Genomic DNA, 27,500 nt, shown 5'->3' on the forward strand with positions numbered 1-27,500 from the left:
ATACAATATATTTTCATGCTTTTGTCATTTATATAAACGATGTTGTTAACTTTTTTTTTAAATGACAGAAAAAGTGTGTGTGTGTGTGCATGGCCGTGTGTGATCTTACTTCTGACAGCGTCCACACTTAATGAGGCTGTTGGTCTCCTTGATGGAGGGCTCGTAGACAAAGCTGGGGTACTCTGTGTCACACGGCTGCAGGATGTCTCCCTTCTTCTTCTGGGCCGACGCTGGGGACAGAGACAACCAATCACCATCACTCATACTAACGTGAGTGATGGAGAGCCAATCACCATCACTCACACTAACGTACACACCTCCAGTCCTAATCCCTTATGGGACATTGTATGACGGACATCATTATGTAAAAAAAAAAAAGTAACCTTTATTTAACTAGACAAGTCAGTTAAGAACAAATGATTATTTACAACGACGGCCCACCCCGGGCCAAACCTGGACGACGCTGGGCCAATTGTGCACCAACCCTATGAGAATCACGGTCGGCTGTGATACAGCCTGGATTCGAACCAGGGACTACAGTGACACTTCTTGTACTGAGATGCAGTGTCTTAGACCACTGAGCCACTCGGGAGCCCAACATGAGTCGCAAGCAACCCTTCGCCGAATTCCATCCAGCCCATACACCTTGTTGGTTCGTTCACAATGACAAACACTGAAGGACTAGGAGCTAAGGGAAAGGACTAGGAGATAAGGGAAGGGACTAGGAGATAAGGGAAAGGACTAGGAGATAAGGGAAGGGACTAGGAGCTAAGGGAAAGGACTAGGAGATAAGGGAAAGGACTAGGAGATAAGGGAAAGGACTAGGAGCTAAGGGAAAGGACTAGGAGATAAGGGAAAGGACTAGGAGATAAGGGAAGGGACTAGGAGCTAAGGGAAAGAACTAGGAGATAAGGGAAAGGACTAGGAGATAAGGGAAAGGACTAGGAGCTAAGAGAAAGGACTAGGAGATAAGGGAAAGGACTAGGAGCTAAGAGAAAGGATTAGGAGCTAAGGGAAAGGCCTAGGAGCTAAGAGAAAGGACTAGGACATAAGGGAAATGACTAGGCGCTAAGGGACTAGGAGCTAAGGGAAAGGACTAGGAGCTAAGAGAAAGGACTAGGAGCTAAGGGAAAGGACTATGAGATAAGGGAAAGGACTAGGAGCTAAGAGAAAGGACTAGGAGCTAAGAGAAAGGACCAGGAGATAAGGGAAAGGACTAGGAGCTAAGAGAAAGGATTAGGAGCTAAGGGAAAGGACTAGGAGCTAAGGGAAAGGACTAGGAGATAAGGGAAAGGATTAGGCGCTAAGGGACTAGGAGCTAAGGGAAAGGACTAGGAGCTAAGAGAAAGGACTAGGAGATAAGAGAAGGGACTAGGAGCTAAGGGAAAGGACTAGGAGTTAAGAGAAAGGACTAGGAGATAAGGGAAAGGACTAGGAGATAAGGGAAAGGATTAGGCGCTAAGGGACTAGGAGCTAAGGGAAAGGACTAGGAGCTAAGAGAAAGGACTAGGAGATAAGAGAAGGGACTAGGAGCTAAGGGAAAGGACTAGAAGTTAAGAGAAAGGACTAGGAGATAAGGGAAAGGATTAGGCGCTAAGGGACTAGGAGCTAAGAGAAAGGACTAGGAGATAAGGGAAAGGATTAGGCGCTAAGGGACTAGGAGCTAAGAGAAAGGACTAGGAGATAAGGGAAAGGATTAGGCGCTAAGGGACTAGGAGCTAAGGGAAAGGACTAGGAGCTAAGAGAAAGGACTAGGAGATAAGAGAAGGGACTAGGAGCTAAGGGAAAGGACTAGGAGTTAAGAGAAAGGACTAGGAGATAAGGGAAAGGATTAGGCGCTAAGGGACTAGGAGCTAAGGGAAAGGACTAGGAGCTAAGAGAAAGGACTAGGAGATAAGAGAAGGGACTAGGAGCTAAGGGAAAGGACTAGGAGATAAGGGAAAGGACTAGGAGCTAAGAGAAAGGACTAGGAGATAAGAGAAAGGACTAGGAGATAAGGGAAAGGACTAGGAGCTAAGGGAAAGGACTAGGAGCTAAGGGAAAGGACTAGGAGCTAAGGGAAAGGACTAGGAGATAAGGGAAAGGACTAGGAGCTAAGAGAAAGGACTAGGAGCTAAGAGAAAGGACTAGGAGATAAGGGAAAGGACTAGGAGCTAAGATAAAGGATTAGGAGCTAAGGGAAAGGCCTAGGAGATAAGAGAAAGGACTAGGAGATAAGGGAAATGACTAGGCGCTAAGGGACTAGGAGCTAAGGGAAAGGACTAGGAGCTAAGAGAAAGGACTAGGAGATAAGGGAAAGGACTAGGAGCTAAGAGAAAGGACTAGGAGATAAGAGAAAGGACTAGGAGATAAGGGAAAGGACTAGGAGCTAAGAGAAAGGATTAGGAGATAAGGGAAAGGACTAGGAGCTAAGAGAAAGGACTAGGAGCTAAGGGAAAGGACTAGGAGATAAGGGAAAGGACTAGGAGCTAAGGGAAGGATCTAGGAGATAAGGGAAAGGACTAGGAGCTAAGGGAAAGGACTAGGAGATAAGTGAAAGGACTAGGAGCTAAGAGAAGGGACTAGGAGATAAGGGAAAGGACTAGGAGATAAGGGAAAGGAATAGGAGCTAAGGGAAGGGACTAGGAGCTAAGGGAAAGGACTAGGAGATAAGGGAAAGGACTAGGAGCTAAGGGAAGGGACTAGGAGCTAAGGGAAGGGACTAGGAGCTAAGGGAAGGGACTAGGAGCTAAGGGAAAGGACTAGGAGCTAAGAGAAGGGACTAGGAGCTAAGAGAAGGGACTAGGAGATAAGGGAAAGGAATAGGAGATAAGGGAAAGGAATAGGAGATAAGGGAAAGGAATAGGAGCTAAGGGAAGGGACTAGGAGCTAAGGGAAGGGACTAGGAGCTAAGGGAAGGGACTAGGAGCTAAGGGGAAGCACTAGGAGCTAAGAGAAGGGACTAGGAGATAAGGGAAAGGACTAGGAGCTAAGGGAAAGGACTAGGAGCTAAGAGAAGGGACTAGGAGATAAGGGAAGGGACTATGAGATAAGGGAAAGGAATAGGAGCTAAGGGAAAGGACTAGGAGCTAAGGGAAAGGACTAGGAGCTAAGGGAAAGGATTAGGAGCTAAGGGAAAGGACTAGGAGCTAAGGGAAAGGACTAGGAGATAAGGGAAAGGACTAGGAGATAAGGGAAAGGACTAAGAGATAAGGGAAAGGACTAGGAGCTAAGGGAAAGGACTAGGAGCTAAGAGAAAGGACTAGGAGCTAAGAGAAAGGACTAGGAGATAAGGGAAGGGACTAGGAGCTAAGGGACTAGGAGCTAAGGGAAGGGACTAGGAGATAAGGGAAAGGACTAGGAGCTAAGGGAAAGGACTAGGAGCTAAGGGAAAGGACTAGGAGCTAAGGGAAAGGACTAGGAGCTAAGAGAAGGGACTAGGAGCTAAGAGAAGGGACTAGGAGATAAGGGAAAGGACTAGGAGCTAAGGGAAAGGACTAGAAGATAAGGGAAAGGACTAGGAGCTAAGGGAAGGGACTAGGAGCTAAGGGAAGGGACTAGGAGATAAGAGAAAGGACTAGGAGCTAAGGGAAAGGAATAGGAGCTAAGGGAAAGGACTAGGAGCTAAGGGAAAGGACTGGGCCGTGTTTTGGACCAGACCACAGTGTATTTCCATGCAGAGATACCAGGCAGTCGTCACTGCAGGGGACTGGAACAGGGTTTATAACAGATAGAGTCTGTGTATATTACAGCTGTCATAACAGCATATCAACTCTTGGAGATCGACATCTTATTGACTGTGGACAAGGATACACTTTCAAGATGTCAGACTCTTGAATGATTTACTAGGTGTCATTACTGTGAATTTATCTGACCCTGATCAACTTTAAATAGATGATATAGATACAGTACATCCTCTGATCGTCTGTTGCCACACAAAACACGCACGCACACACACGCACACGCACACACACACGCACACGCACACACACAATAGGTTGAATCTGTACCTTTGAAGCCAGGCTTGGCTGGGTGGGAGGAATGAGGTGGTGAGAATGATTGACAGGTGATGATGAGGATGATGATGATGATGATGATGATAGAGACATGGGTGGGTGTGGTCAGGACAGGAGACAACATGAGAGACACAGATTGGGACATTGAAGCCAAACAGTGCAACACAACACACAGAAGCTGAATGAGATGAATAGGAATGAATGCTCTTTACTGGACTGTGTTACCTTCAGCAAAGCGGTCAGAGTGCCAGAGACCACAGATGTTGAACTCCAGTAAAAACCTACAGAGAGGAAAGGAGAAAGAAAGAATGAGTGAAAGAGAACGCGAGAGAGAGGGAGAGAAGGAGTGGAGAGAGGGAGAGAAGGAGTGGAGAGAGGGAGAAGGAGTGGAGAGAGGGAGAGAAGGAGTGGAGAGAGGGAGAGAAGGAGTGGAGAGAGGGAGAGAAGGAGTGGAGAGAGGGAGAAGGAGTGGAGAGAGGGAGAGAAGGAGTGGAGTGTGGGAGAAGGAGTGGAGAGAGGGAGAGAAGGAGTGGAGAGAGGGAGAAGGAGTGGAGAGAGGGAGAGAAGGAGTGGAGTGTGGGAGAAGGAGTGATGGAACGAGGGATAGAGGGAGTGATGGAGAGAATGAGAGAGGGAGAGAAGGAGTGGAGAGAGGGAGAAGGAGTGATGGAACGAGGGAGAGAGGGAGAGAAGGAGTGGAGAGAGGGAGAGAAGGAGTGGAGAGAGGGAGAAGGAGTGATGGAACGAGGGATAGAGGGAGTGATGGAGAGAATGAGAGAGGGAGAGAAGGAGTGGAGAGAGGGAGAAGGAGTGATGGAACGAGGGATAGAGGGAGTGATGGAGAGAATGAGACAGGGAGAGAAGGAGTGGAGAGAGGGAGAAGGAGTGATGGAACGAGGGATAGAGGGACTGATGGAGAGAATGAGAGAGGGAGAGAAGGAGTGGAGAGAGGGAGAGAGAGAGAAGGAGTGATGAGATAGAGGGAGAGAGGGAGAGGAGTGATGGAGAGAGGAAGAGAAGGAGTGATGGAGAGAGGGAGGGAAGGGGTGATGGAGAGAGGGAGAGAAGGAGTGAAGGAGAGAGAGAGAGAGGAGTGATGAGATAGAGGGAGAGGGAGAGGAGTGATGGAGAGAGGAAGAGAAGGAGTGATGGAGAGAGGGAGGGAAGGGGTGATGGAGAGAGGGAGAGAAAGAGTGATGGAGAGAAAGAGTGATGGAGAGAGGGAGAGAAGGAGCGAAGGACAGAAGGAGAGAAGAGAGAGAGAGCCATACATACAGAACAAGTGAGAGTAAATTGTAATGGCTCTTGAGAATTAACTAGCTACCAGCAGCCAACGACCTCTGATCTCTCTGACACACTTACAGTAGGAAGTTGGTGAGGAACCACTTTAGAGCAGCCGCCAGAACATAGAAGGGCTGTAGAGAGGAGAGAGAGAGAGAGGGGGAGGGAGAGAGGGAGAGCAATATAGAGATAGATCAAGAAAATAATGAAGAAAGAGAGCGAGAGAGAGCGAGAGAGAAACATTTGTCACAAAGTGCTTCACAGTGACCCAGTCTAGACTTCCAATGAGCATGCAGCCACACAGTATGCGAAAAAGAAAGATACACAACACAGAATGACTCTCAGAGAAACAAGTAGGAGGAAGTGGATTCAGTGCTGAGGGATGAGACGTCTGCTGTGAATAACCTCTCTTTTCTAATCACTGACACTAGGCATCAATTCACACCCACAGCATCTCCTACCAGAGCAGTAATCACTGGTGGAAATCTAATAGCTAAAATATATACTTAAGTATCGAAAGTAAAAGTCTAAATAATTTCAAATGTATTATATTAAGCAAACCAGACAATACCAGACATTTCTTTTTTAACGGAGAGCCATTGGCACAGTCCAACATTTACAAGGGAAGAGTTTGTGTTTAGTGAGCAGATCAGAGGCAGTAGGGACGACCAGGGATATTCTCTTGAATTTGACAATTTCCTGTCCTGCTAAGCATTCACACACACACACACACACACACACACACACACACACACACACACACACACACACACACACACACACACACACACACACACACACACACACACACACACACACACACACACCGTATTCAGACAAACACACACACATCCATGAACACACACAGAGACTGTTGTTTACATGTTTACTCACACTAAGAAGGGGTCTGGCGCTGCTGGCAGAATGTCCTCCCATCTTACACATGGCCTGATAGTCGTACAGAGATACCCTGAAGACACACACACACAGAGAGACGCACAGAAACAGGTTGCGTAATATCCTCTAAAATCAAGAACTCACATTTCTTTGAACTATTATAGAGCATCACTTCACTCAGGAGTGTTTCTACATCAGAGACACAGCTGAAAGGTCCTCAACGCAGCTAGACGATGAAAGAGATGGGGATGTCCCCAATGTCACCCTACTGCCTATGGGCCCTGGTCAAAAGTAGTGCACTATAAAGGGAATAGGGTGTACAGTAGATGTAAGAGAAACCCGGCCCAGCCAATCAAATCAAAGGGCTAACCCTGTGATGACACACAGTCTGGTATGTTACACTAATAACCACACGCAGATATATAACAACAACGTAACATGACAAGGGTTTTACAACGTAAAGCAGTTTGAGACCTAAAATCACTGAGTAAAATGTATTATCATGATATATAGAACAGTTAGAGGTGTTATCATGAGATATAGAACAGTTAAAGGTATTATCATGAGAGAGATATAGACCAGTTAAAGGTATTATCATGAGATATAGAACAGTTAAAGGTATTATCATGAGATATAGACCAGTTAAAGGTATTATCATGAGATATAGAACAGTTAAAGGTATTATCATGAGATATAGAACAGTTAAAGGTATTATCATGAGATATAGAACAGTTAAAGGTATTATCATGAGAGATATAGACCAGTTAAAGGTATTATCATGAGATATAGACCAGTTAAAGGTATTATCATGAGATATAGAACAGTTAAAGGTATTATCATGAGATATAGAACAGTTAAAGGTATTATCATGAGATATAGAACAGGTAAAGGTATTATCATGAGATATAGAACAGTTAAAGGTATTATCATGAGAGAGATATAGACCAGTTAAAGGTATTATCATGAGATATAGAACAGGTAAAGGTATTATCATGAGATATAGAACAGTTAAAGGTATTATCATGAGAGAGATATAGAACAGTTAAAGGTATTATCATGAGATATAGAACAGTTAAAGGTATTATCATGAGATATAGAACAGTTAAAGGTATTATCATGAGATATAGAACAGTTAAAGGTATTATCATGAGAGAGATATAGACCAGTTAAAGGTATTATCATGAGATATAGAACAGTTAAAGGTATTATCATGAGAGAGATATAGAACAGTTAAAGGTATTATCATGAGAGAGATATAGACCAGTTAAAGGTATTATCATGAGAGAGATATAGACCAGTTAAAGGTATTATCATGAGATATAGAACAGTTAAAGGTATTATCATGAGATATAGAACAGTTAAAGGTATTATCATGAGATATAGAACAGTTAAAGGTATTATCATGAGATATAGAACAGGTAAAGGTATTATCATGAGATATAGAACAGTTAAAGGTATTATCATGAGATATAGAACAGTAAAAGGTATTATCATGAGAGAGATATAGACCAGTTAAAGGTATTATCATGAGATATAGAACAGTTAAAGGTATTATCATGAGAGATATAGACCAGTTAAAGGTATTATCATGAGATATAGACCAGTTAAAGGTATTATCATGAGATATAGAACAGTAAAAGGTATTATCATGAGAGAGATATAGAACAGTTAAAGGTATTATCATGAGATATAGAACAGTAAAAGGTATTATCATGAGAGAGATATAGAACAGTAAAAGGTATTATCATGAGATATAGAACAGTTAAAGGTATTATCATGAGATATAGAACAGTTAAAGGTATTATCATGAGAGAGATATAGAACAGTTAAAGGCATTATCATGAGATATAGAACAGTTAAAGGTATTATCATGAGAGAGATATAGAACAGTTAAAGGTATTATCATGAGATATAGACCAGTTAAAGGTATTATCATGAGATATAGAACAGTACAAGGTATTATCATGAGAGAGATATAGACCAGTTAAAGGTATTATCATGAGATATAGAACAGTTAAAGGTATTATCATGAGAGAGATATAGACCAGTTAAAGGTATTATCATGAGATATAGAACAGTTAAAGGTATTATCATGAGATATAGAACAGTAAAAGGAATTATCATGAGATATAGAACAGTAAAAGGAATTATCATGAGATATAGGACAGTAAAAGGTATTATCATGAGATATAGACCAGTTAAAGGTATTATCATGAGATATAGACCAGTTAAAGGTATTATCATGAGATATAGAACAGTTAAAGGTATTATCATGAGATATAGAACAGTAAAAGGAATTATCATGAGATATAGAACAGTAAAAGGAATTATCATGAGATATAGACCAGTTAAAGGTATTATCATGAGATATAGAACAGTTAAAGGTATTATCATGAGATATAGACCAGTTAAAGGTATTATCATGAGATATAGAACAGTAAAAGGTATTATCATGAGATATAGAACAGTAAAAGGAATTATCATGAGATATAGAACAGTTAAAGGTATTATCATGAGATATAGAACAGTTAAAGGTATTATCATGAGATATAGACCAGTTAAAGGTATTATCATGAGATATAGACCAGTTAAAGGTATTATCATGAGATATAGACCAGTTAAAGGTATTATCATGAGATATAGACCAGTTAAAGGTATTATCATGAGATATAGAACAGTTAAAGGTATTATCATGAGATATAGAACAGTAAAAGGTATTATCATGAGATATAGGACAGTAAAAGGTATTATCATGAGATATAGACCAGTTAAAGGTATTATCATGAGAGAGATATAGAACAGTTAAAGGTATTATCATGAGATATAGAACAGTTAAAGGTATTATCATGAGATATAGAACAGTTAAAGGTATTATCATGAGATATAGAACAGTAAAAGGTATTATCATGACTATTGTCTTACCTTTTGAACATGGCCATCTTGATAAGGCGTGCCATCACTGAGCCGTCAACTTCTCCAAAGAACCTCCCCATCTAGAGACAGACCGACAGACAGGGAGAAGACCACACTGTCTTTACAATGACACCACTAACATTGTCATACACGCCGTTTTTGACAGAATAGTAAATGTAACACACACTACTACATTATATAATACACTATCACATTATATAATACACTATCACATTATATAATACACTACCACATTATATAATACACTACTACATTATATAATACACTACTACATTATATAATACACTACTACATTATATAATACACTACTACATTATATAATACACTACTACATTATATAATACACTACCACATTATATAATACACTATCACATTATATAATACACTACTACATTATATAATACACTACTACATTATATAATACACTACCACATTATATAATACACTACCACATTATATAATACACTACTACATTATATAATACACTACCACATTATATAATACACTACTACATTATATAATACACTACCACATTATATAGTACACTACCACATTATACACTAACTACCACATTATATAATACACTACCACATTATATAATACACTACCACATTATATAATACACTACTACATTATATAATACACTACCACATTATATAATACACTACTACATTATATAATACACTACCACATTATATAATACACTACTACATTATATAGTACACTACCACATTATATAATACACTATCACATTATATAATACACTACTACATTATATAATACACTACTACATTATATAGTACACTACCACATTATATAATACACTACTACATTATATAATACACTACTACATTATATAATACACTACTACATTATATAATACACTACCACATTATATAGTACATATACACTACCACATTATATAATACACTACCACATTATATAATACACTACTACATTATATAATACACTATCACATTATATAATACACTACCACATTATATAATACACTACCACATTATATAATACACTTATATAATACATTATATTATATAATACACTACTACATTATATAATACACTACCACATTATATAATACACTACCACATTATATAATACACTACTACATTATATAATACACTACTACATTATATAATACACTACCACATTATATAATACACTACTACATTATATAATACACTACTACATTATATAATACACTACTACATTATATAATACACTACCACATTATATAATACACTACCACATTATATAATACACTACTACATTATATAATACACTACCACATTATATAATACACTACCACATTATATAATACACTACTACATTATATAATACACTACCACATTATATAATACACTACTACATTATATAATACACTACTACATTATATAATACACTACCACATTATATAATACACTACTACATTATATAATACACTACCACATTATATAATACACTACTACATTATATAATACACTACTACATTATATAATACACTACCACATTATATAATACACTACTACATTATATAATACACTACCACATTATATAATACACTACTACATTATATAATACACTACTACATTATATAATACACTACTACATTATATAATACACTACTTTATATAATACACTACCACATTATATAATACACTACTACATTATATAATACACTACCACATTATATAATACACTACCACATTATATAATACACTACCACATTATATAATACACTACTTATATAATACACTACTACATTATATAATACACTATATAATACACTACTACATTATATAATACACTACTTATATATATACACTACTACATTATATAATACACTACCACATTATATAATACACTACTACATTATATAATACACTACCACATTATATAATACACTACCACATTATATAATACACTACACATTATATAATACACATTATATAATACACTATCACATTATATAATACACTACCACATTATATAATACACTACCACATTATATAATACACTACTACATTATATAACTACACTACTACTACATTATATAATACACTACCACATTATATAATACACTACTACATTATATAATACACTACCACATTATATAATACACTACTACATTATATATTATATAATACACTACTACATTATATAATACACTACTACATTATATAATACACTACACTACATTATATAATACACTACTACATTATATAATACACTACTACATTATATAATACACTACTACATTATATAATACACTACTACATTATATAATACACTACTACATTATATAATACACTACCACATTATATAATACACTACCACATTATATAATACACTACCACATTATATAATACACTACCACATTATATAATACACTACTACATTATATAATACACTATCACATTATATAATACACTACCACATTATATAATACACTACTACATTATATAATACACTACCACATTATATAATACACTACTACATTATATAATACACTACTACATTATATAATACACTACATTATATAATACACTACTACATTATATAATACACTACTACATTATATAATACACTACTACATTATATAATACACTACTACATTATATAATACACTACTACATTATATACACTACACATTATATAATACACTACATTATATAATACACTACTACATTATATAATACACTTACTACATTATATAATACACTACCACATTATATAATACACTACTCACATTATATAATACACTACCACATTATATAATACACTACCACATTATATAATACACTACTACATTATATAATACACTACTACATTATATAATACACTACTACATTATATAATACACTACTACATTATATAATACACTACCACATTATATAATACACTACTACATTATATAATACACTACCACATTATATAATACACTACTACATTATATAATACACTACTACATTATATAATACACTACTACATTATATAATACACTACCACATTATATAATACACTACTACATTATATAATACACTATGACATTATATAATACACTACCACATTATATAATACACTACCACATTATATAATACACTACCACATTATATAGTACACTACCACATTTACTATAATCCTCATCTGTTTAACAATACCCTCCCTCCCTCCCTCCCTCCCTCCCGTCATAGGAAGTTGTCCTTTCACCTCATTTGGCAAAGTGGAAAACGACAAACATCTTTCCCCCATTCCCCTCTTCCTTCTCCTCCATCTCTCCCTCTTTCTCTACCTCTCCCTCTACATTTCTCTACCTCTCCCTCTTTCTCTACCTCTCCCTCTCCCTCTACCTCTCCCTCTACCTCTCTCTACCTCTCCCTCTTTCTCTACCTCTCCCTCTCCCTCTACCTCTCCCTCTACCTCTCTCTACCTCTCCCTCTTTCTCTACCTCTCCCTCACTCTCTCTCTACCTCTCCCTCTCTCTACCTCTCCCTCTCTCTCTACCTCTCCCTCTCTCCCTACCTATTCCTTCTCCTCCACCTCTCTCTCTACCTCTCCCTCTCTCTCTCCCTCTCCCTCTCTCTCTACCTCTCCCTCTCTCTCTACCTCTCCCTCTCTCTCTACCTCTTCCTTCTCCTCCACCTCTCCCTCACTCTCTCCATCTCTCCCTCTCTCTCTACCTCTCCACCTCTCCCTCTCTCTCTACCTCTCCCTCTCTCTACCTCTCCTTCTCCTCCACCTCTCCCTCTCTCTCTCCCTCACTCTCTCCACCTCTCCCTCTCTCTCTCCCTCTCTCTCCACTTCTCCCTCTCTCTCTACCTCTCCCTCACTCTCTCCACCTCTCCCTCTCTCTCTACCTCTTCCTCTCTCTCTCCACCTCTCCCTCTATCTCCACCTCTCCCTCTCTCTCTACCTCTCTCTCTATCTCCACCTCTCTCCACCTCTCCTCCACCTCTCCCTCTACCTCTCCCTCCCTCTCTCTCTCTCTCCACTCCCTCTCTCTCTACCTCTCCCTCTCTCTCCACCTCTCCCTCCACCTCTCCTCCACCTCTCCCTCTCGCTCTCCCTCACTCTCTCCACCTCTCCCTCTCTCTCTACCTCTCCCTCTCTCTCCACTTCTCCCTCTCTCTCTACCTCTCCCTCACTCTCTCCACCTCTTCCTCTCTCTCTCCACCTCTCCCTCTCTCTACCTCTCTCTCTATCTCCACCTCTCCCTACCTCTCTATCTCCACCTCCCTCCACCTCTCCCTCTACCTCTACCTCCCTCTTTCTCTCCACTCCCTCTCTCTCTACCTCTCCCTCTCTCTCTCCACCTCTCCCTCTCTCTCTCCACCTCTCCCTCTCTCTCTCCACCTCTCCTCCACCTCTCCTCCAACTCTCCCTCTACCTCTCCCTCTCTGTCTCCACCTCTCCCTCTCTCTCTACCTCTCCCTCTCTCTCTACCTCTCCCTCTCTCTCTCCACCTCTCCTCCACCTCTCCCTCTACCTCTCCCCCTCTCTCTACCTCTCTGCACCTCTCCCTCTCTCTCTACCTCTCCCCCTCTCTCTCCACCTCTCCTCCACCTCTCCCTCTACCTCTCCCCCTCTCTCTACCTCTCCCTCTCTCTCTCCCTCTCCCTCTCTCTCTACCTCTCCCTCTCTCTCTACCTCTCTCTCTCTCTCCACCTCTTCTCCTCCAGTGAAGTTCCCATCTAGTCCACCGTACAAGTTCAATTATTCATTTTAATCCAGCCAGGCTGTTTTGTACTGTTTTGCTTGGTTGAGTGGTTGATTTCTCACTGGCATGTCACCTGTCACATGTACTGTATTGCAGTGATCTGGGTAGAGGTAGAGGTAGAGGTTAGGAGTATGGAGGACAGCTCATCAGCTGGGTAGAGGTGTGGAGGTTAGGAGTATGGAGGACAGCTCATCAGCTGGGTAGAGGTGTGGAGGTTAGGAGTATGGAGGACAGCTCATCAGCTGGGTAGAGGTAGAGGTTAGGTGTATAGAGGACAGCTCATCAGCTGGGTAGAGGAATAGGTAGAGGTAGAGGGTAGGAGTATGGAGGATAGCTCATCAGCTGGGTAGAGGTAGAGATAGAGGTAGAGGTGTGGAGGTTAGGAGTATGGAGGACAGCTCATCAGCTGGGTAGAGGTAGAGGTAGAGGTTAGGTGTATAGAGGACAGCTCATCAGCTAGGTAGAGGTAGAGGTTAGGAGTATGGAGGATAGCTCATCAGCTGGGTAGAGGTAGAGGTAGAGGTGTGGAGGTCAGGTGTATAGAGGACAGCTCATCAGCTGGGTAGAGGTAGAGGTGTGGAGGTTAGGAGTATGGAGGACAGCTCATCAGCTGGGTAGAGGTAGAGGTAGAGGTTAGGTGTATAGAGGACAGCTCATCAGCTGGGTAGAGGTAGAGATAGAGGTAGAGGTAGAGGTGTGGAGTCAGGTGTATAAATTACAGCTCATCAGCTGGGTAGAGGTAGAGGTTAGGTGTATTGAGGACAGCTCATCAGCTGGGTAGAGGTAGAGGTAGAGGTAGAGGTGTGGAGGTCAGGTGTATAGAGGACAGCTCATCAGCTGGGTAGAGGTAGAGGTAGAGGTTAGGTGTATAGAGGACAGCTCATCAGCTGGATAGAGGTAGAGGTAGAGGTAGAGGTAGAGGTTAGGTGTATAGAGGACAGCTCATCAGCTGGGTAGAGGTAGAGGTGTGGAGGTCAGGTGTATAAAGGACAGCTCATCAGCTGGGTAGAGGTAGAGGTAGAGGTGTGGAGGTTAGGTGTATGGAGGACAGCTCATCAGCTGGATAGAGGTAGAGGTAGAGGTAGAGGTTAGGTGTATAGAGGACAGCTCATCAGCTGGGTAGAGGTAGAAGTAGAGGTCAGGTGTATTGAGGACAGCTCATCAGCTGGGTAGAGGTAGAGGTAGAGGTGTGGAGGTCAGGTGTATAGAGGACAGCTCATCAGCTGGGTAGAGGTAGAGGTTAAGTGAATAGAGGACAGCTCATCAGCTTGGTAGAGGTAGAGGTTAGTTGAATAGAGGACAGCTCATCAGCTTGGTAGAGGTAGAGGTTAGTTGTATAGAGGACAGCTCATCAGCTGGGTAGAGGTAGAGGTAGAGGTTAGGTGTATAGGGGACAGCTCATCAGCTGGGTAGAGGTGTGGAGGTTAGGTGTATAGAGGACAGCTCATCAGCTGGGTAGAGGTAGAGGTTAGGTGTATAGAGGACAGCTCATCAGCTGAGTAGAGGTAGAGGTAGAGGTGTGGAGGTCAGGTGTATAGAGGACAGCTCATCAGCTGAGTAGAGGTAGAGGTAGAGGTAAGGTGTATAGAGGACAGCTCATCAGCTGGGTAGAGGTAGAGGTTAGGTGTATAGAGGACAGCTCATCAGCTGGGTAGAGGTAGAGGTAGAGGTTAGGTGTATAGAGGACAGCTCATCAGCTGGGTAGAGGTAGAGGTCAGGTGTATAGAGGACAGCTAGTGTTTGAGTGACCGTAGCCGTCTCTCCTCTACTAGCCTGCGGTGGACTCTGCTCCACTATTCTACTACCTCTGAGGATTTGTGTTGGGTTCTAGGGCTTTCAGTTTACGAGGACATTTTATTTGAAGGACTCGCAAAGTCGTAAAGGAGCAGTCTATACTCATTGAGACCTTTTTGCTAAGTAATATCTCTGGCAGTGTACCATGGGATGTAATGTCCAGTGTGACTGATTGGGTTTGATCTGGGTCATCTGGGTATGACAAGACTGTGTTAGCCCACTGAGCTAAAGACTGTGTTAGCACACTGAGCTAAAGACTGTGTTAGCCCACTGAGCTAAATACTGTGTTAGCCCACTGAGCTAAAGACTGTGTTAGCACACTGAGCTAAAGACTGTGTTAGCCGACTGAGCTAAATACTCTTGTTAGTCCACTGAGCTAAAGACTGTGTTAGCCCACTGAGCTGAATACTGTGTTAGCCCACTGAGCTAAAGACTGTGTTAGCCACTGCGCTAAAGACTGTGTTAGCCCACTGAGCTAAATACTCTTGTTAGCCCACTGAGCTAAAGACTGTGTTAGCCCACTGAACTAAATACTCTTGTTAGCCCACTGAGCTAAAGACTGTGTTAGCCACTGAGCTAAAGACTGTGTTAGCCCACTGAGCTAAATACTCTTGTTAGCCCACTGAGCTAAAGACTGTGTTAGCCACTGAGCTAAAGACTTATTAGCCCACTGAGCTAAAACATGTGTTAGCCCACTGAGCTACAGAATGTGTTAACCCACTGAGCTAAAGACTGTGTTAGCCCACTGAGCTAAATACTCTTGTTAGCCCACTGAGCTAAAGACTGTGTTAGCCCACTGAGCTAAATAGTATTGTTAGCCCACTGAGCTAAAGACTGTGTTAGCCCACTGAGCTAAATACTCTTGTTAGCCCACTGAGCTAAAGACTGTGTTAGCCACTGAGCTAAAGACTGTGTTAGCACACTGAGCTAAAGACTGTGTTAGCACACTGAGCTAAAGACTGTGTTAGCACACTGAGCTAAAGACTGTGTTAGCACACTGAGCTAAAGACTGTGTTAGCCACTGAGCTAAAGACTGTGTTAGCCACTGAGCTAAAGACTGTGTTAGCCCACTGAGCTAAAGACTGTGTTAGCCACTGACCTAAAGACTGTGTTAGCCCACTGAGCTAAAGACTGTGTTAGCCCACTGAGATAAAGACTGTGTTAGCACACTGAGCTAAAGACTGTGTTAGCCACTGAGCTAAAGACTGTGTTAGCCCACTGAGCTAAAGACTGTGTTAGCCCACTGAGCTAAAGACTGTGTTAGCCACTGAGCTAAAGACTGTGTTAGCCCACTGAGCTAAAGACTGTGTTAGCCCAGCGAGCTAAATACTCTTGTTAGCCCACTGAGCTAAAGACTGCTTTAGCCCACTCGTACGTTCATTCATAATTTTATTTGTCATTTTACACTACAGTTTGTGTCTCTGTCTGTGTGTGTGTGTGTGTGTGTGTGTGTGTAGTGCCTGCGCGTGCTTCAATTTAGGTATGTGGAGATAGACTATGTTTCCTGTGACCTATTTATGTCTGTGTCTGTTTCCCTGTGTCTGTGTGTGTGTGTCTGTGTGTGTGTGTGTGTCTGTGTGTGTGTGTCTGTGTGTGTGTGTGTGTGTGTGTGTGTGTGTGTGTCTGTGTGTGTGTGTGTGTGTGTGTGCCTGCAGAGGTTCTTCAATTTAGGTATGTGGGGATAGACTATGTTTCCTGTGACCTATTTTAGTCTGTGTCTGTTTCCCTGTGTGTGTGTGTGTGTGTGTGTGTGTGTGTGTGTGTGTGTGTGTGTGTGTGTGTGTGTGTGTGTGTGTGTGTGTGTGTGTGTGTGTGTGTGTGTGTGTGTGTGTGTGTGTGTGTCTGTGTGTGTGTGTGTGTGTGTGTGTCTGTGTGTGTGTGTGTGCCTGCAGAGGTGCTTCAATTTAGGTATGTGGGGATAGACTATGTTTCCTGTGACCTATTTTAGTTTTAAGGAAGTACTGCTCAAACACAAACACAAGTTGAAATAGGCTCATATTTGTCCTGTTTTCCACATGTCCAGTGTGAGGTTAAATGGAAATGTGTTTTCTGCATATCCTAGTCTACCTGAGACACCCTCAGAGAGGGGGGTCATGGCCAGCCAATATTGATGGCCCTGGAACAATTAGGGTTAAGTGCCTTGCAGATCGACAGGCTCAGGAACCTTTCGGTTACTGGCTCAACACTCTAGCAACTGGGCTACCTGCCGCCCCCACACTGATAAAATATGAACTGAGACAGTTGGCTACAATTACCGCCCCCTCCTCCCTGTTCCACAGGCATAGACACAATACAACTAAGAGACTGAAAGAGTTTTCATTTGAAGACACAGACAGAAAAGTGACAACACAATAACTAGCTGTTTCCCAGGGGCTGTGATTAGGACGCCTCGTTGCTCCTCAGCTGAGAATAACTCATGTTGTGTTTGGTGGGTTTGTGTTTGGTGTGTGTGTGTGTTTGGTGTGTTTGTGTGTTTGGTGGGTTTGTGTTTGGTGTGTGTGTGTGTTTGGTGTGTGTGTGTGTTTGGTGGGTTTGTGTTTGGTGTGTGTGTGTGTGTGTGTGTGTTTGGACCGAGGGGCAGCCAGCCACCAGGCTGCATTGGCTGCACCAGTGATCTTCCAACATTCCCTCCATCTTGTGCCAATATCAGTTCATTTTAAGTCTTGGTTCCAATGGTTTAGATTATTTTTTTTCGAAGAGATTGTCAGTTGGATCGGCTCTCCGCAAGGTTATGTTTAGCTGACCTTTCATATGAAAAACCTTTTCTGACTCAAATAGGATTCTCTCTAGATTGCGCTGATGTCCTAAAGATTTCAAATGGACATTTTGTGATGCTGTATACAACTTTTAAGGTGCACATATTATAACATATCTTACATTGGTTAATCCAAAATGGCTTTTTAAAGCTGTCATGGAAATAAAAGTATTTCCTATGAACAAGTCATTTAGAGTTACTATGCCTTTGTAACAGTATAACTTTAAACCGTCCCCTCGCCCATACCCGGGCGCGAACCAGGGACCCTCTGCACACATCAACAACCGTCACCCACGAAGCATCGTTACCCATCGCTCCCCAAAAGCCGCGGCCCTTGCAGAGCAAGGGGAACCACTACTTCAAGGTCTCAGAGCAAGTGACGTCACCGATTGAAACGCTATTTAGCGCCACCGCTAACTAGCTAGCCGTTTCACATCCGTTACACCTTTAGTTTTCCATGTGGACCAATTTATCAGAGACTTCTGGAAAACTATGCAAGGATTGTTCCACCGGGTGGTGTTTTAGGGAGTGATATTGGTTCTTGTAGAACACGTTTAATTTTCTTCCATATTGTTATAGTGTTCTTAACTATGAGGTTTTTAATAGTTCTTTATCCTTTGAAAATAGACACATCTTCAACATGGGCCCAGTGTTCCTCTCTGGTGCATTTAACTATATGTAGCAAGTAAAAACCTTGGGTAGTGAGTTGATACAAGGTTAAAACCCCTCTCAGACTTAGGGAGAAGTCAACTGTTTTGAGTTTTCAACATTGGTCAGGAATATCAGGAGATCATCTGTAAATAAGTTTAGTTTATGTTCATGTTTACCAATACTGATACCTGTATACGTTTGGGTCTTTCTTTCTGCAAGCGGATCAATTGCCAGTGAAAACAGGAGGGGGAGAGGGGACATCCTTGTCTTGTGCCCCTTTTTAAAGCAATTTCATCAGATCATGTATTATTTGTGTATATCTTTTCTTTAGGGGATATACAATATAGAATATTTATTATAAAATGTATTATTTCAGCTGTAAAGTTGAAAGCTTCCAAAGTTTTGAATAGAAAAGGCCATTCAAGAGGGTCGAAAGCCTTTTCCGCAACAACAGCCATTTTTAATGACTCTATATCTGGTCTACATCTTGTATTTCTTTGCATGAATCTATATCTTGTAATTTTTTTGCATATTGTATTAAACTGAAACACGTTCTTGTATTTGTTTGTAAGTGTCTATTTTTAATAAATCGTGTTTGATTGATATGTTTATCATGCAGTAAGACTTGTACCACGCTATTGCTTATAAACTTACTTATTATTTTATTGTCCCAATTTATTAAACTTACGGGTCTATAATCAGTAGGGGGACTCTCCAGATTTCCCTGGTTTTAATATAACTGAAATAACTTTGATACATGGTTTAACGCATGGGACTAGGAAGCGCTGAGTGAGGTGTGTTGTCATATGTGTAAATGGACCATTTCCATCTGTAAATCGTGCCGCCCAAAGGGGGCAGGGAAGTAGGAAGCGCTGAACTGAGTGAGGTGTGTTGTCATTTGTGTAAATGGACCAGTTCCATCTGTAAATCGTGCCGCCCGAAGGGGGCAGGGAAGGTGTGTTGTCCATTGTGTAAATGGACCAGTTCCATCTGTAAATCGTGCCGCCCGAAGGGGGCAGGGAAGTAGGAAGCGCTGAACTGAGTGAGGTGTGTTGTCATTTGTGTAAATGGACCAGTTCCATCTGTAAATCGTGCCGCCCGAAGGGGGCAGGGAAGTAGGACAGGGGATCAAGCATGTTTTCTCATCTCTGTTTTGTGAGAGCTTTCCTGCACCACACACACACACACACACACACACACACACACACACACACACACACACACACACACACACACACACACACACACACACCACCCCACAACACCAAACACACACACCCCCACCCACCCACACACCCACCCCACCCACGCACACACCCCTACACACACCCCTACACACACCCCTACACACACACACACACACCTACACACACACAGATTACAACACGAGCATGTGGTAAGCAATATATTACATGGACTGAAGGAGACAATATCCAACCTATCTGGTCTACAGAGAGGATAGATATGGTGTTTCCTAGATAAACACTATTCTAACACGGCCCTGGAAGCCTGGAAGCCTCTACGTCGATACACTGACAATAATAACCAGCAAAACAATTAGTCAGGAGCCAAGCCCAGTGTAATGGGCCTCTGGTGTGTGTGTGTGTTTTCCCTCTGTCCCAGTGGAGAGATTAGACACTAAATTCCTACAAGGCCTTTCTTCCAGCTGTTGTTTATGGGACACGACAGTTATACACTAATATGGACTGGGACACTACAGTTATACACTACAGTTATACACTACTATGGACTGGGACACTACAGTTATACACTACAGTTATACACTACTACGGACTGGGACACTACAGTTATACACTACTATGGACTGGGATACTACAGTTATACACTAATATGGACTGGGACACTACAGTTATAAACTAATATGGACTGGGACACTACAGTTATACACTACAGTTATACACTACTACGGACTGGGACACTACAGTTATACACTACTATGGACTGGGATACTACAGTTATACACTAATATGGACTGGGACACTACAGTTATACACTACAGTTATACACTACTATGGACTGGGACACTACAGTTATACACTACTATGGACTGGGACACTACAGTTATACACTACTATGGACTGGGATACTACAGTTATACACTACTATGGACTGGGATACTACAGTTATACACTACTACGGACTGGGACACTACAGTTATACACTACTATGGACTGGGACACTACAGTTATACACTACTATGGACTGGGACACTACAGTTATACACTAATATGGACTGGGACACTACAGTTATACACTACTATGGACTGGGACACTACAGTTATACACTACTATGGACTGGGACACTACAGTTATACACTACTATGGACTGGGACACTACAGTTATACACTACTATGGACTGGGACACTACAGTTATACACTACTATGGACTGGGACACTACAGTTATACACTACTATGGACTGGGACACTACAGTTATACACTACTATGGACTGGGACACTACAGTTATACACTACTATGGACTGGGACACTACAGTTATACACTACTATGGACTGGGACACTACAGTTATACACTACTATGGACTGGGACACTACAGTTATACACTACTATGGACTGGGACACTACAGTTATACACTACTATGGACTGGGACACTACAGTTATACACACTACTATGGACTGGGACACTACAGTTATACACTACTATGGACTGGGACACTACAGTTATACACTACTATGGACTGGGACACTACAGTTATACACTAATATGGACTGGGACACTACAGTTATACACTACTATGGACTGGGACACTACAGTTATACACTACTATGGACTGGGACACTACAGTTATACACTAATATGGACTGGGACACTACAGTTAGACACTACTATGGACTGGGACACTACAGTTATACACTACTATGGACTGGGACACTACAGTTATACACTACTATGGACTGGGACACTACAGTTATACACTAATATGGACTGGGACACTACAGTTAGACACTACTATGGACTGGGACACTACAGTTATACACTACTATGGACTGGGACACTACAGTTATACACTACTATGGACTGGGACACTACAGTTATACACTAATATGGACTGGGACACTACAGTTAGACACTAATATGGACTGGGATACTACAGTTATACACTACTATGGACTGGGACACTACAGTTATACACTACTATGGACTGGGATACTACAGTTATACACTAATATGGACTGGGACACTACAGTTAGACACTACTATGGACTGGGATACTACAGTTATACACTACTATGGACTGGGATACTACAGTTATACACTACTATGGACTGGGACACTACAGTTAGACACTACTATGGACTGGGATACTACAGTTATACACTAATATGGACTGGGACACTACAGTTAGACACTACTATGGACTGGGACACTACAGTTAGACACTACTATGGACTGGGACACTACAGTTATACACTACTATGGACTGGGACACTACAGTTAGACACTAATATGGACTGGGACACTACAGTTAGACACTACTATGGACTGGGACACTACAGTTATACACACTACTATGGACTGGGACACTACAGTTATACACTACTATGGACTGGGACACTACAGTTATACACTACTATGGACTGGGACACTACAGTTAGACACTACTATGGACTGGGACACTACAGTTATACACTACTATGGACTGGGACACTACAGTTATACACTACTATATGGACTGGGACACTACAGTTATACACTACTATGGACTGGGACACTACAGTTATACACTACTATGGACTGGGACACTACAGTTATACACTACTATGGACTGGGACACTACAGTTATACACTACTATGGACTGGGACACTACAGTTATACACTAATATGGACTGGGACACTACAGTTATACACTACTATGGACTGGGACACTACAGTTATACACTACTATGGACTGGGACACTACAGTTATACACTAATATGGACTGGGACACTACAGTTAGACACTACTATGGACTGGGACACTACAGTTATACACTACTATGGACTGGGACACTACAGTTATACACTACTATGGACTGGGACACTACAGTTATACACTAATATGGACTGGGACACGACAGTTAGACACTACTATGGACTGGGACACTACAGTTATACACTACTATGGACTGGGACACTACAGTTATACACTACTATGGACTGGGACACTACAGTTATACACTAATATGGACTGGGACACTACAGTTAGACACTACTATGGACTGGGATACTACAGTTATACACTACTATGGACTGGGACACTACAGTTATACACTACTATGGACTGGGACACTACAGTTAGACACTACTATGGACTGGGACACTACAGTTAGACACTACTATGGACTGGGACACTACAGTTATACACTACTATGGACTGGGACACTACAGTTAGACACTACTATGGACTGGGACACTACAGTTAGACACTACTATGGACTGGGACACTACAGTTATACACTACTATGGACTGGGACACTACAGTTATACACTACTATGGACTGGGATACTACAGTTATACACTACTATGGACTGGGACACTACAGTTATACACTAATATGGACTGGGACACTACAGTTAGACACTACTATGGACTGGGACACTACAGTTATACACTAATATGGACTGGGACACTACAGTTAGACACTACTATGGACTGGGACACTACAGTTATACACTAATATGGACTGGGACACTACAGTTAGACACTACTATGGACTGGGACACTACAGTTATACACTACTATGGACTGGGACACTACAGTTATACACTACTATGGACTGGGACACTACAGTTATACACTACTATGGACTGGGACACTACATTTAGACACTACTATGGACTGGGACACTACAGTTAGACACTACTATGGACTGGGACACTACAGTTAGACACTACTATGGACTGGGACACTACAGTTATACACTACTATGGACTGGGACACTACAGTTAGACACTACTATGGACTGGGACACTACAGTTATACACTAATATGGACTGGGACACTACAGTTAGACACTACTATGGACTGGGACACTACAGTTATACACTACTATGGACTGGGACACTACAGTTATACACACTACTATGGACTGGGACACTACAGTTATACACTACTATGGACTGGGACACTACAGTTATACACTACTATGGACTGGGACACTACAGTTAGACACTACTATGGACTGGGACACTACAGTTATACACTACTATGGACTGGGACACTACAGTTAGACACTACTATGGACTGGGACACTACAGTTAGACACTAATATGGACTGGGACACTACAGTTAGACACTACTATGGACTGGGACACTACAGTTATACACACTACTATGGACTGGGACACTACAGTTATACACTACTATGGACTGGGACACTACAGTTATACACTACTATGGACTGGGACACTACAGTTAGACACTACTATGGACTGGGACACTACAGTTATACACTACTATGGACTGGGACACTACAGTTAGACACTAATATGGACTGGGACACTACAGTTAGACACTACTATGGACTGGGACACTACAGTTATACACACTACTATGGACTGGGACACTACAGTTAGACACTACTATGGACTGGGACACTACAGTTATACACTACTATGGACTGGGACACTACAGTTATACACTAATATGGACTGGGACACTACAGTTATACACTACTATGGACTGGGACACTACAGTTATACACTACTATGGACTGGGACACTACAGTTATACACTACTATGGACTGGGACACTACAGTTAGACACTACTATGGACTGGGACACTACAGTTATACACTACTATGGACTGGGACACTACAGTTATACACTACTATGGACTGGGACACTACAGTTAGACACTTATGGACTGGGACACTATACACTACTATGGACTGGGACACTACAGTTATACACTACTATGGACTGGGACACTACAGTTATACACACTACTATGGACTGGGACACTACAGTTATACACTACTATGGACTGGGACACTACAGTTATACACTAATATGGACTGGGACACTACAGTTATACACTACTATGGACTGGGACACTACAGTTATACACTAATATGGACTGGGACACTACAGTTATACACTACTATGGACTGGGACACTACAGTTATACACTAATATGGACTGGGACACTACAGTTATACACTACTATGGACTGGGACACTACAGTTATACACTACTATGGACTGGGACACTACAGTTATACACTACTATGGACTGGGACACTATACTATGGACTGGGACACTACAGTTATACACTACTATGGACTGGGACACTACAGTTATACACTACTATGGACTGGGACACTACAGTTATACACTACTATGGACTGGGACACTACAGTTATACACTACTATGGACTGGGACACTACAGTTATACACTACTATGGACTGGGACACTACAGTTATACACTACTATGGACTGGGACACTACAGTTATACACTACTATGGACTGGGACACTACAGTTAGACACTACTATGGACTGGGACACTACAGTTATACACTACTATATGGACTGGGACACTACAGTTATACACTACTATGGACTGGGACACTACAGTTATACACTACTATGGACTGGGACACTACAGTTATACACTAATATGGACTGGGACACTACAGTTATACACTACTATGGACTGGGACACTACAGTTATACACTACTATGGACTGGGACACTACAGTTATACACTACTATGGACTGGGACACTACAGTTATACACTAATATGGACTGGGACACTACAGTTATACACTACTATGGACTGGGACACTACAGTTATACACTACTATGGACTGGGACACTACAGTTATACACTACTATGGACTGGGACACTACAGTTATACACTACTATGGACTGGGACACTACAGTTAGACACTACACTACAGTTATACACTACTATGGACTGGGACACTACAGTTATACACTACTATGGACTGGGACACTACAGTTATACACTACTATGGACTGGGACACTACAGTTATACACTACTATGGACTGGGACACTACAGTTAGACACTACTATGGACTGGGACACTACAGTTATACACTACTATGGACTGGGACACTACAGTTATACACTACTATGGACTGGGACACTACAGTTATACACTACTATGGACTGGGACACTACAGTTATACACTACTATGGACTGGGACACTACAGTTATACACTAATATGGACTGGGACACTACAGTTAGACACTACTATGGACTGGGACACTACAGTTATACACTACTATGGACTGGGACACTACAGTTATACACTACTATGGACTGGGACACTACAGTTATACACTACTATGGACTGGGACACTACAGTTAGACACTACTATGGACTGGGACACTACAGTTATACACTACTATGGACTGGGACACTACAGTTATACACTACTATGGACTGGGACACTACAGTTAGACACTACTATGGACTGGGACACTACAGTTATACACTACTATGGACTGGGACACTACAGTTATACACTACTATGGACTGGGACACTACAGTTAGACACTACTATGGACTGGGACACTACAGTTAGACACTACTATGGACTGGGACACTACAGTTATACACTACTATGGACTGGGACACTACAGTTAGACACTACTATGGACTGGGACACTACAGTTATACACTACTATGGACTGGGACACTACAGTTATACACTACTATGGACTGGGACACTACAGTTATACACTACTATGGACTGGGACACTACAGTTATACACTACTATGGACTGGGACACTACAGTTAGACACTAATATGGACTGGGACACTACAGTTATACACTACTATGGACTGGGACACTACAGTTATACACTACTATGGACTGGGACACTACAGTTATACACTACTATGGACTGGGACACTACAGTTAGACACTACTATGGACTGGGACACTACAGTTATACACTACTATGGACTGGGACACTACAGTTATACACTACTATGGACTGGGACACTACAGTTATACACTACTATGGACTGGGACACTACAGTTATACACTACTATGGACTGGGACACTACAGTTATACACTACTATGGACTGGGACACTACAGTTATACACTACTATGGACTGGGATACTACAGTTATACACTACTATGGACTGGGACACTACAGTTATACACTAATATGGACTGGGACACTACAGTTAGACACTACTATGGACTGGGACACTACAGTTATACACTACTATGGACTGGGACACTACAGTTAGACACTACTATGGACTGGGACACTACAGTTATACACTAATATGGACTGGGACACTACAGTTAGACACTACTATGGACTGGGACACTACAGTTATACACTACTATGGACTGGGACACTACAGTTATACACTACTATGGACTGGGACACTACAGTTATACACTACTATGGACTGGGACACTACAGTTAGAC

General features: G+C 41.6%; 1 protein-coding gene across 2 annotated transcripts in view; it reads right to left on the reverse strand.

Annotated features, from left to right (window-relative positions):
- The window catches only part of LOC135572845 (voltage-dependent calcium channel subunit alpha-2/delta-4-like), a 52,735-nt gene that overhangs the window by 15,222 nt on the left and 10,013 nt on the right, over nt 1–27,500 (reverse strand). The window contains exons 5-10 of one of the 2 annotated variants that reach the window (XM_065021318.1): nt 9,096–9,166; nt 6,171–6,246; nt 5,358–5,410; nt 4,221–4,276; nt 3,990–4,007; nt 110–230 (exon numbers count right to left, since the gene is read on the reverse strand). In XM_065021318.1, coding sequence (XP_064877390.1) covers nt 110–230; nt 3,990–4,007; nt 4,221–4,276; nt 5,358–5,410; nt 6,171–6,246; nt 9,096–9,166 — 395 coding nt within the window. The remainder of the gene's footprint in view (nt 1–109; nt 231–3,989; nt 4,008–4,220; nt 4,277–5,357; nt 5,411–6,170; nt 6,247–9,095; nt 9,167–27,500) is intronic. The other variant, XM_065021319.1, reaches the window with a different exon arrangement.

Source organism: Oncorhynchus nerka, linkage group LG8 (genome assembly GCF_034236695.1).
Source record: "Oncorhynchus nerka isolate Pitt River linkage group LG8, Oner_Uvic_2.0, whole genome shotgun sequence".
NCBI lineage: Eukaryota > Metazoa > Chordata > Actinopteri > Salmoniformes > Salmonidae > Oncorhynchus > Oncorhynchus nerka.